General features: G+C 45.0%; 1 protein-coding gene across 1 annotated transcript in view; it reads left to right on the plus strand.

Annotated features, from left to right (window-relative positions):
- Positions 1–12,741, plus strand: part of mccc2 (methylcrotonyl-CoA carboxylase subunit 2) — a 168,636-nt gene that overhangs the window by 137,867 nt on the left and 18,028 nt on the right. Inside the window, exons 13-15 of the mRNA XM_070867814.1 lie at positions 2,052–2,118; positions 7,732–7,888; positions 12,102–12,216. Of these exons, the coding sequence (XP_070723915.1) occupies positions 2,052–2,118; positions 7,732–7,888; positions 12,102–12,216 (339 nt within the window). The remainder of the gene's footprint in view (positions 1–2,051; positions 2,119–7,731; positions 7,889–12,101; positions 12,217–12,741) is intronic.

The following is a 12,741-nucleotide window of genomic DNA, read 5'->3' on the forward strand; positions in this document are numbered from 1 at the left end:
CAAATACATGGCAGATGCAGTATAATGTGGATAAGTGTGAGGTGATCCACTTTGGTGGCAAAAACAGGAAGGCAGATTATTAGTTAAATGGTGACAGATTAGTAAAAGGGGAGGTGCAACGAGACCTGGGTGTCATGGTACATTGAAGGTAGGCATGCAGGTACAGCAGGCAGTAAAGAAAGCAAATGGCATGCTGGCCTTCATAGCGAGGGGATTTGCGTATAGGAGCAGGGAGGTCTTACTGCAGTTGTACAGGGCCTTGGTGAGACCACACCTTGAGTATTGTGTGCAGTTTTGGTCTCCTAATCTGAGGAAGGACATTCTTGCTATTGAGGGAGTGCAGCGAAGGTTCACCAGACTGATTCCCGGGATGGCAGGACTGACATATGAAGAAAGACTGGATCGACTAGGCTTATATTCACTGGAATTTAGAAGAATGAGAGAGGTCTCATAAAAACATATAACATTCTGACTGGAATGGACAGGTTAGATGCAAGAAGAATGTTCCCGATGTTGGAGAAGTCCAGAACCAAGGGTCACAGTCTAAGGATAAGGGGTAAGGCATTTAGGACCGAGATGAGGATAAACTTCTTCACTTAGAGAATTGTGAACCTGTGGAATTCTCTACCACGGAAAATTGTTGAGGCCAGTTCGTTAGATATATTCAAAGGGGAGTTAGATGTGGCCCTTACGGCTAAAGGCATCAAAGCGGTATGGAGAGAAAGCAGGAATGGGGTACTGAAGTTGCATGATCAGCCATGATCATATTGAATGGTGGTGCAGGCTCGAAGGACCGAATGGCCTACTCCTGCACCTACTTTCTATGTTTCTGTACCTCCCTTATCCGAACCCTCGGGACCTGGCCTGTTCTGGATAAGGGATTTTTCTGGACGAGGGGTGATCACATTAAATTGGATGGTACAGATACTGAGCAAGGGGATATCGGGGCTGGCTGGCTTCGGAGTGCGGCAGAGAGATCATGGGGGTGTTGCGATGGATCGTGGGGTCAGGCCAGTGATTGCAGGACTCGGCAGCGAGGAAGGACTTCAATTTGTTCATGTCGGAGTTCGCATGTGCCACCTGGTGGCTGCGAATGGTTCTGGATGAGGGGTGGTTCCGGATAAGGGAGTTCTGGATAAGGGAGGTTCAACCTGTATCTATCAGGAAAGATTGAAGCTGCTGGAGCTCTATTCTCTAGAAAATAGAAGACTGAGGAGTGAACTGATACAGGTCTTTAAGACTATGAACTGATTTGATAGGGTAGACGAAGAGATGATGTTTCTACTTGTGGGGGAGACCAGAACAAGGGGCCATAAATATAAGATAGTCACTAATAAATCCAATAGGGAATTGAAGAGAGATATTTTTACCGAGAGAGTGGTTAGAATGTGGAACTCGCTACCACAGAGAGTAGTTGTGGCAACAAGCATAGATGCATTTAAGGGGAAACTAGATAAGCTTATGAAGGAGAAAGGAATAGAAGGATATGTTAATAGAGGTAGGTGAAGAGGGGTGGGAGGAGGCTTGTGTGGAGCATAAACACTGGCATGGACCTGGTGGGCTGAATTTCTGTGCTGTAAATACTATGTAATGTTGCTTGGCTTTCAGCCAGTGCTTTGGCCTTTTTACAGCAGTTCTCAAAAAAACATCTTACGAAGACGTGCCTGTAGTGTGATTTAAAAACCTAAAACAATGGATAATAGTGTTTAAATATGAAGAACATGCTAAAGATTGGTCAAAAATAAACATAGCAAATTTGCAGAAAAAACTAGCTGTTTTTAGCATGTTTTCAACATACTGAAAAGCTTTGGTAGGCCCGTTGGCTCAAAAACTGGAGACTCTCAGTTGGTAGGCCAAAAGCTGAACCTCGGTTCTAATAGATGCTTGCGCTCTTTTTTTCCCTTGACAGTGATAAAATGAAGCGTGAACTTATCTAACATCAGGATTCCTTTTTTATGTTGTAAGATATTTTCTTATGATCAGGAATATATAGAAACCCACTATCTTGCTTAACACTCTCCAAACTAAAATACTTCACTATTTAATTACAGGGAACCCATTTTATCGAGCTGTGCTGTCAGCGGAACATCCCTCTCATTTTTCTACAAAACATCACAGGTAAGAAACAAAAGGAGCATTTCTTGCCCATATTTTGGCTGCGGCATATCAGAATAAGAGCAGTATCTGTTAATTCAGTTAAGGTCACTGTGAACTCTTCCTATCCGTACCTGATGGATATGGTGTCATGTTATCACCAATGTTAAATCTTGGATAAAGAGTCAGACTAGATACTGCAAGCTCAAAGTAAGTGTGACCATAGTCCTTTATTACAGATCTCAAAGTGCATCTCCAGCCTGTGAGACCTTATTTACAGGTGCTCCCAAGGGATTGTGGGATCCCTTGGGACTCCAGGGGATAAACCCTCTGGTAGTTAGACATGATAATTAAGGTTTACATACATAACAACACGCTTCCCCCCCTCCCCCCTAAAGTCAATAGTGTAACTATTTACAATGTGAGTTGATCTGGGGCCTTCCTTTCCCTAGTTGATCGTCTCGGTGCAAATGCTGGTGTTGGTGAGTCGTTTGTTGGGCCTTCGCTGGGCTGCTGCGGGTCATGGGTTCTGCTTTGTGATCAACCGCTGGGTCGGTTGCCACTTGTGTGTGTGAGTTGGAGGGTCAAAAAAGGTAGAGTCTATTGTGGATAGTCTGTAAATCCGAGTTTGGTTTGGCCCAAGTGTTTTCTGCAGGTGAGTCCATTTGCGAGTTTGACCACAAACACCCTCTTTAGCCAAAACAGTGCCAGCAATCCACATGGGACCTTGTCCATAGTTCAACACAAATACAGGATCATTTACTTCAATTTCTCGTGACACATTTGCGCGATCATGATATGTATTCTGTTGAAGCCGCCTGCTCTCTACCTGTTCATGTAGATCAGGGTGGACTAACGAGAGCCTTGTCTTAAGTGTCCTTTTCATGAGCAGTTCAGCGGGAGTGACCCCGGTGAGCAAGTGTGATAACTAAGCAGGACTCTGGATAAGCAAGTCTACAGTGAGCCTTCAGTTACCCTTTTCAAGCTCTGCTTGATTGTTTGAACTGCTCATTCTGCCTGACCGTTGGACCCTGGCTTAAACGGGGCAGACGTGACATGTTTGACCCCATTGCGGGTCATGAATTCCTTGAATTCGGCACTGGTAAAGCACGGCCCATTGTCACTTATAAGGACATCAGGCAGGCCGTACATGGCAAACATGGCCCATAGGCTTTCAATGGTGGCAGCGGACGTGCTTGCCGACATTATCACACATTCAGTCCACTTGGAGTAAGCATCTACAACCACTAAAAACATTTTTCCCAAGAATAGGCCTGCATAGTCGACATGAACCCTAAACACGGTTTGGAGGGCCAAGACCATAAACTTAGTGGCACCTTCCTGGGTGCATTGCTTAACTGGGAACATGTATTACATTTGTGCATACAGGACTCTATAAGTCTGCATCGATACCGGGCCACCACAGATGGGATCTGGCTATCGCTTTCCTCATTACAATGCCTGGGTGGGTACTGTGAGATCATTAATGAAGGTGTCCCTGCCCTTTTTTGGCACAACTACTCGATTACCCCATAGGAGGCAGTCTGCCTGTATGGACATTTCATCTTTGCGCCACTGGTACGGCTTTATTTCTTCCTCCATCTCTAACGGGACACTAGACCAACTCCCGTGGAGCACACTATTTTTTTTTACTAAGGACAGTAAGGGGTCCTGGCTCGTCCAGGTTCTAATCTGTTGGGTGGTAACAGGTGATTGCTCACTCTCGAATGCTTCCATTACCATAAATAAATCTGCAGGCTGTGCCATCTTCACACCGGTGGTGGGCAATGGTAGCCTATTGAGAGCATCAGCACAGTTTTCTGTGCCTGGCCTGTGGCGGATGGCGTAGTTGTATGCGAACAACGTGAGCACCCATCTCTGGATGCGGGCCAATGCATTCGTATTTATCCCCTTATTTTCAGAAAAGAGGGCTATAAGCGTCTTATGGTTGGTTTCCAATTCAACTTTGAGCCCGAAAAGATATTGATGCATTTTCTTTACCCTGTAAACACACGCTAACGCTTCTTTTTCGATCATACTGTAGGCCCCCTCAGCCTTCGACAAACTTCTAAATACATAAGCAACCGGTTGCAATTTTCCAAATTCATTAGCTTGTTGTAATACACACCCGACCCCATATGACGACGCATCACATGCTAGTACCAAACGTTTACATGGATCGTACAACACAAGCAATTTGTTTGAACATAACAGCTTCCTAGCTTTCTCAAAGGCATTTTCTTGGCTTTTACCCCATGCCCATTCATCACCTTTATACAGTAAAGAGTGCAGGGATTCGAACAATGTGCTAAGGCCCGGTAAGATGTTACCAAAGTAGTTCAGGAGTCCTAGAAACAACCGCAGCTCAATCACGTTCTGTGGGGGTGGGGGGGTCTTAGTGCGTTTTTGATTGCCTCCTTCTTCGAATTGGTGGACCTGATGCCGTCCGCCGCCATTCTTCTCCCCAGGAACTCCACTTCAGGCACCAGGAAAACGCACTTCGAGTGTTTTAGCCTGAGCCCCACAAGATTAAGCCGACTAAGAACCTCCTCCAGGTTCTGCAGGTGCTTGACGGTGTCCCGACCTGTAACCAAGATGTCGTCCTGGAAGACCACGGTGCACGGGACCGACTTCAGCAAGCTTTCCATGTTCCTCTGGAATATCGCTGCGGCTGATCAAATCTCACAGGCATCTGTTGTAAACGAAAAGTCCTTTGTGCGTGTTGATGCAGGTGAGGCCCTTCGATGATTCCTCCAGCTCCTGCGTCATGTAGGCTAAGGTCAAGTCCAGCTTAGTGAACGTTTTCCCTCCCACCAGCGTCGCAAATAGGTCGTCTGCCTTTGGTAGCGGGTATTGATCCTGCAGTGAGAAACGATTGATAGTTATTTGTAATCACCACAGATTCTGACGGTGCCGTATCCCTTGAGGACTGGAACAATCGCACTGGCCCACTCATTGAATTTGATCGGCGAAATTATGCCCTCTCGTTACAGCCTGTCCAGCTCGATCTCTACCCTCTCATCATGTAAGGTACCGCTCTCGCTTTGTGATGGATGGGTCTTCCCCCGGAATCAAATGGATCTGCACTTTTGCTCCTTGGAGCTTCCCGATGCCTGGTTTGAACAGTGCAGGGAACTTGCTTAGGACCTGGGCACAGGAGGTGTCGTCGATGGACGAAAGCGCTCGGACATCGTCCCAGTTCCGGCGTATCTTTCCCAGCCAGCTCCTGCCGAACATCGTGGGGCCATCGCCCGGTACCACCCAGAGTGGTAAATCGTGCACCGCTCCATCGTAGGATAACTTTACGGTAGCACTGCCAATTACGGGAATCAGTTCCTTTGTGTACATTGTAAGTTTGGTACGAATGGGAATCAGAACTGTCCTTGAAGCCTTGTTGCACCACAACTTATCGAAAGCCTTTTTACTCATTATGGACTGGCTTGCGCCCGTGTCCAACTCCATGGATACCGGGAGTCCATTTAATTCAACCTTCAGCATTATCAGGGGACACTTTGTGGTAAATGTGTGCGCCCTATCTCTGTCTCCTCGGTCTGGGGCTCTGGTTCGTCATGATCCACCGTAGATCTGTCCTCCTCTACAACATAGTGGTTGGCAAGATTAGCAGGGTTTGCAGCTCGCCTGCACATACATTGGAGGTGTCCCATTGTTCCATAGCCCTTGCAAACGTATCCTTTGACGCGGCATGAATGGAATCGATGATCACCCCTGCAGCGCCAACAAGGTCTTAATTGCCTTGTATTCACCACCCTTGATGCGGACTCTGAGTCATCTGCGGACGTGCAGCTACAGGCGTGTAAGTCCTGCCTTGTGCATATCGATTTGAAAACAACGTTACTCTGTTCACAGTACTTGCAGCAGCATTAGTGTGCTGAGAAATTTGTTCGATATTATCACTGGTGGAGATAAACGCCTGGGCTATCGCTATGGCTGTACTCAAGGTTGGGGTCTCTACAGTCAAACGTTTGCGAAGTATTACTTCATGGCTAATGCCAAGTACAAAAAAGTCCCTGAGCATATGCGCCAAGTGTCCTTCAAATTCGCAATGTCCCTCAAGGCGCCTAAGCTCGGCGACATAGCTCGCCACTTCCTGGCCTTCAGACCTCTTGTATGCATAGAACCGATACCTCACCATCAGAACACTTTCCTTCGGGTTTAGTTGCTCCTGGACCAGTGTGTACAACTCATCGTACGACTTGTCTGTGGATTTTGCTAGAGCGAGCAGGTTTTTCATGAGGCTATACGTTGGTGCCCCGCAAAAGGTGCCAGCATTCCTTTCTCCTTCCAACTCGTTGGCCACGAAGTATTGGTCAAGTCGCTCCACGAAGGATTCCCAATCATCTCCCTCCGATAATTTCTCCAGGATGCCCACAGTTCTCTGCATTGTTGTGTTGGAGTTCGTCATCTGTATCTCGTCGCCAGTTGTTAAGTCTTGGATAAAGAGTCAAACTAGATTCTGCAAGCTCAAAGTAAGTGTGACTGTAGTCCTTTATTACAGATTAGAGTGTCTCTTCAGCTTGTGAGGCCTCCTTATATATAGGTGCTCCCAAGGGATTGTGGAATCCCTTGGGACTCCAGGGGATAAGCCCTCTGGTGGTTAGACATGGTAATTACAGATTTACATACAATACAACCAAAGATACAGACACAAAGTTAAAAAGAGACTAGAAGGATGCATCCCATAGACGACAAACCCTTCATACATCTTTGCAGTTTTATATTTTTTTAGATGAATTAACTTTTATATTTTATATCTATAAGGGGCTCGTTTTTTAAGTATTTTTCTCACCATCCCTTGCACCTCCCCTTAAATGTTTAAATGGTAACTTACCACCTGTAGACATACCTCAAAACTGATTTTTTTAACCAATTTGTCTATTGGCTCAATGAGACATAACAGGCAGGAACGTTTAGTTTATCCCCAGGCAAAATTACCTTGTTACTGTCATTGTGAACCTTTATTATTTATGCTTGTGTATGAAGGTTTAAAAATGAGATAAACTAACTTGTTCGCAGAGAGGATTTTCTGTCAGTTCCATTTCCATATTGTGCGTGTTTTTCGTTCCAGCAGTCACTGCTGTTGTCTATGTGACTTCAATAATGCCCCATAGTCATTGCCTTGATACATACCGAAAACTGTCTGTCTTCTGCATATCCAAATCCGTTCATGTTATCTGCTACCACTCTTGTGTTGTTACATTAATAGCTGATGATGTACCCAATACTGTTGCAGTGTTCTGCAGCCTAACTAAAAATCTGAAATAATTATTTCACTTTCAGCAATGTTATTGTATGAGTACTTAATGCATGTTAAATTCCTTTTCTGCCATTTTAACAGAGGCATTAATCTGATTGGTGTCACCGCAACCTATCCACTCTATAGTAAAACGAATGTTGACTGAGCCCTAATGGAGGAGCCTTGAAAATGAAAATAATTACAAAAGGCAGACTACAAAGTAAAATAATCAGGTTCCAGGAAGGAATTGGCAGATCTCAGTACCTGTCCTTTATCCACATTCAGATTCTCCTTCACTTATTTTGGAATGTTTTTTTAGATTTATAGTTTGAAAGCTGAAGCTTAAATGTGGTCTAATTAATTATTGTTTTCTAATTTTTAAGGTTTCATGGTTGGAAGAGAATATGAAGCCGGTGGAATAGCTAAAGATGGTGCCAAAATGGTGACTGCAGTTGCATGTGCAAATGTTCCCAAAATTACTGTAATTGTTGGTGGTTCCTATGGTGCTGGAAACTATGGAATGTGCGGAAGAGCGTATAGGCAAGTAGGATTACTTGTCTGTCTATACATTGCCTGCACCAGATAGAATATTGTTCCCTTAAAGTTCAGTATTAGGATGGGGTACATTGTGCAAAAAGGACATGGCCTTTCAGAGGAGATTTCCTCTATCCAGTTGATCAGTATACCATTGAATTAGAGGACCAGTGTATTAAAAGGTCGACTCACTCCCCCATTTAGAACACCCATAATTGGCCACATATGACCTATTTGTCAATTAACTTAATTGCAAAAAAGAAATGTGTGCAAAGTGACTGCTAGAGTGACGAAGAGAGAAGACAAGAGCTGTGAAAAAAGATTGGGTCTTTGAGAGAGGGAAATCACGAAAGAAACCTGAGGGCGATTAAACAAATCAAATGATAGAGACAGAAAGCAGGTGAGGGAAAGCAGGCAGCAGTGAATGGATAACAGTCAGATGAACCCTTATAGATAAGATCGTGCATGTTATAGAGGCTGTGATGCTGCTCACAAGGAGTCTATTTCCTTTAAATCATTAGTCATCAGAAACTTCATGGTAATATCGTTAATTTGGTACAGAGTCCTGTAAACATTATGCTTAATTATAATGAAGATTGAAGTCATAAATGTGAGTAATTGTATTAATTGATGTAGCTATAACATTTCATCAATAAAAGATGAGAGAGAAAAATAGAACTCAAACTCTAGAACTAGAACTACAGCCAATCTAATTTATTTGATTTTACAAAATAACTAAATTGGTCCAACTTCCAATTAGTATTGGTAACATTCAATAGACACTTGAAAGGAAAACAAAACTGATACAAAACTTAGCTGTGATTGGTCTCTGCTCTCTGCAAGACCACCAAAAAGCGCTTTTTATTTTATGGAACAGGCACTTAAGTTGCCTCTGCTCCATACCAGCTGCTGGAAACATGTTTACAAGGCTCAACCAATTAAGATAACTACAAAAGCATTTCTAAATTGTAACTGCAATGTGAGGTTATTGTAATACAGTAGCAAGCTGCATTAATGCAGAATACAGTAGCAATGCATTGCTCTATCTGATATTAAATACAGGTTTGTTACTTTATTTGTTATGATTACATTTAAACTCAGCACATAGTGGTATATCTCTGATCTTTTTATTTATAGAAAGAGGAGCTCTGATGTGCAAAATTTGCAGTACTGGAGAATTTTTTTTATTAGTTCCTGGGATGTGGGCGTCACTGACCAGACCAACATTTATTGGCCATCCCTAATTGCCCTTGAGAAGGTGGTGGTGAGCCGCCATCTTGAACCGCTGCCATCCGTGTAGTGAAGGTACTTCCACAGTGCTGTCAGGGAGAGGGAGTTCCAGGATTTTGTCCCGGCGATATATTTCCAATTCAAGATGGTGTGTGATTTGGAGGGGAACTTGTAGATGATGAAGTTCCCATGCACCTGCTGCCTTTGTCTTTCTAGGTGGTAGAGGTCGTGAGTTTGGATGGTGCTGTTGAAGGAGCCTTGGCGAGATGCTGCAGTGCATCTTGTAGATGGTACACACTGCAGCCACGGTGCACCGGTGGTGGAGGGAGTGAATGTTGTTGATGGTGGGTGGGGTACCAATCAAGCAGTCTGCTTTGTCCTGAGCTTCTTGAGTGTTGTTGGAGCTGCACTCATCCAGGCAAGTGGAGTATTGCATCCCACCCCTGACTTATGTCTTGCAGATGGTAGAAAGTCTTTGAAGAGTCAGGAGGTGAGGCACTCGTTGCAGAATACCCAGCCTCTGACCTGCTCTTGTACCCATAGTATTTATGTGGCTGGTCCAGTTGAGTTTCTGGTCAATGGTGACCCCCAGGATGTTGATGGTGGGGGATTCAGCGATGGTAATGCCGCTGAATATCCAGACACATTCTCGTTGGAGATAATCTGACACTTGTGTGGCGTGAATGATACTTGCTACTTATTAGGCCAAGCCTGAATGTTGTCCAGGTCTAGCTGCATGCTTCATTATCTGAGGAGTTGCAATGTTCTGGGGCTGAGGTGATTGGCCTCCAACAACCACAACCATCTTCCTTTGTGCTAGATATGACTCCAGCCGGTGGAGAGCTTTCCCCCTGATTCCCATTGACTTCAGCTTTACTAGGGCTCCTGTCAAACGCTGCCTTGATGTCAAGGGCAGTAACTCTCACCTCACCTCTGGAATTCAGCTCTTTTATCCATGTTTAGACCTAGGCTGTAATGAGGACTAGAGCAGAGTGGTCCTGGTGGAACCAAAACTGAGCATCAGTAAGCAAGGTTATTGGTGAATAAGTGCCACTTGATAGTGCTGTGAACAACACCTTTCATCACTTTGCTGATGATTGAGAGTAGACTGATGTGGCAGTAATTGGCCGGATCGGATTTGTACTGCTTTTGTGGAGAGGACATACCTGGCCAGTTGTCCACATTGTTGGGTTGATGTCAGTGTTGTAGTTGAACTTGGAACAGCTTGGCTAGAGGTGTGGCTAGTTATGGAGCACAAGTCTTCAGCACGACAGCCGGTGTAGTGTCAGGGCCCATAGCCTTTGCTGTATCCAGTCACTCAGTCGTTTCTTGATATCACGTGGAGTGAATATAATTGGCTGAAGACTGGTTTCTGTGATGGTGGGGCCCTCACGAGGAGGCCGAGATGGATCATCCACTTGGCACTTCCAGCTGAAGATGATTGCAAACGCTTCAGTCTTGTCTTTTGCACTCGCAATGCTGGGCTCCACAATCATTGAGATAAGGGATGTTCATGGAGCTTCCTCCTCCCGTTAGTTGTTTAATGGTCCACCACCATTCACGACTGGATGTGGCAGTCCGTTAGTTGTGGGATCACTTAGCTCTGTCTATAGCATGCTGCTTCCATTGTTTAGCATACAGGTAGTCCTGTGTTGCAGCTTCTCCAGATTGGCACCTCATTTTTAGGTACGCCTGGTGCTGGCCCTGGCGTGCTCTTCTACACTCCTCATTAAACCAGGGTTGTTCTGAATCTGCCCCATTTAGCACAGTGGTAGTAACACACAACACGATGGAGGGTGTCCTCAGTGTGAAGACGGGACTTAATCTCCACAAGGACTGTGCGGTCGTCACTGCAACCAATACTTTCATGGATAGATGCATCTGTGACAGATAGATTGGTGAGGACGAGATCAAGTAGGTTTTACCCTCATGTTGGTTCTCGCACCACCTGCTGAAAACCCAATCTGGCACCTATGTCCTTCAGAGCTCGGTCACTAGTGGTGCTACCGAGCCACTCTTGGTGATGGACATTGAAGTCTCCCACCCAGAATACATTCTGTGCCCTTGCTACCTTCACTGCTTCTTCCAAGTGGTGTTCAACATGGAGAAGTACTGATTCATCAGCTGAGGGAGGGAAGGAGGGCAGTAGGTGGTAATCAGCAGGAGGTTTCCTTGCCCATGCATGACCTGAAGCCATGATACTTCATGGGGTCCAGAGACGATGTTGAGGACTACAGGGCCACTCCCTCCTGACTGTATACCACTGTGCCACCATCCCTGGTGGGTCTGTACTGCCGATGGGACAGGACATACCCAGGGATGGTGATGGAGGAGTTGGGGACATTGGCTGAAAGGTATGATTCTGTGTCTATGACTATGTCAGGCTGTTGCTTGACTAGTCTGTGGGACAGCTCTCCAAATTTTGACGCAAGCCCCCAGATGTTAGTGAGGAGGACTTTGCAGAGTCGACTGGGCTGGGTGTGCCGTTGTCGTGTCGGAAGCTGGTGCCGAGATCGATGCCGAGGTGAGGTCCGTCCAGTTTTTTTATTCTTACTGTTTTTTGTAGCGGTTTGTTACAATTGAGTGGCTTGCTTAGACCATTTTAGAGTTAACCACATTGCTATGGGTCTGGAGTCACAAAAAGGCCGAGTCAGGACGACAGATTTCCTTCCCTAAACGAACCAGATGGGTTTTTACGACAATCTGGTAGTTTCATGGTCACTATTACTGATACTAGATTTATTTAATTAACTGAATTTAAATTCGACAGCTGCCGTGGTGGGATTTGAACTCATGTCTCTGGATTATTAGTCCAAGCCTCTGGATTACTAGCCTAATAATAACATAACCACTCTGCTACCGTTCCTCAGAATTTCAACATTCTACCTTTTGAAATCTAAGGTTGCTTCTTTGGGATGGGGAGTTATTTCTTTTCTGCATTTATTAATGAATGTTATTAAACTTGATTTTCTATTTTTTTTTCTATCAGCCCAAGGTTCCTCTACATGTGGCCCAATGCACGGATCTCTGTGATGGGGGGTGAACAAGCTGCTACTGTTTTAGCTACAATTACAAAGGACCAAAGGGCAAGGGATGGAAAAGAGGTGGGTATAAATGTAATGTAGTACAGGTTGAGCGTCCGAAATCTGGAGTTCCAAAATTTGGAATGTTCCCGAATCTGTACACCGGTCCAATCCAGGCGGAGTCGTCCGGAATCTGGAAAATGTTCCGAAATCCGGACTTTTTTTTAAAACTGATTACCGCTGCAAGGGGGGAAAACACCCCCAAAAATTCCAAGAAATAAAAATTCAAAAAACAATCATAAAACCCTTACCTACTAAATCGCTGAAAAAGAATTAAAAAAATAAAAACTTTAACTTACCTTTTTTGCAGATCTTCAAGGCAGGTTTTTCCCATCCGCTGACCCTCCACCACCAACCCCCCCGCCCCCCACTCCCCTTACCTTGGCCCAGGCATTTCCAGATTCCCCCCTGCTCTAGCCCTGAACTCACATCTTTCTCCAGTTTCTCTCCGATCACCCCACTTGACCTCTCCGAGCTCATGAGACCCACTTCCTGCTCCCTCGATCTTATTCCCACTAAGAACAGAATAGCAGGAATAGGGCATTT

Source organism: Pristiophorus japonicus, chromosome 1, assembly GCF_044704955.1.
Source record: "Pristiophorus japonicus isolate sPriJap1 chromosome 1, sPriJap1.hap1, whole genome shotgun sequence".
In the NCBI taxonomy this organism is placed as follows: Eukaryota; Metazoa; Chordata; class Chondrichthyes; family Pristiophoridae; genus Pristiophorus; species Pristiophorus japonicus.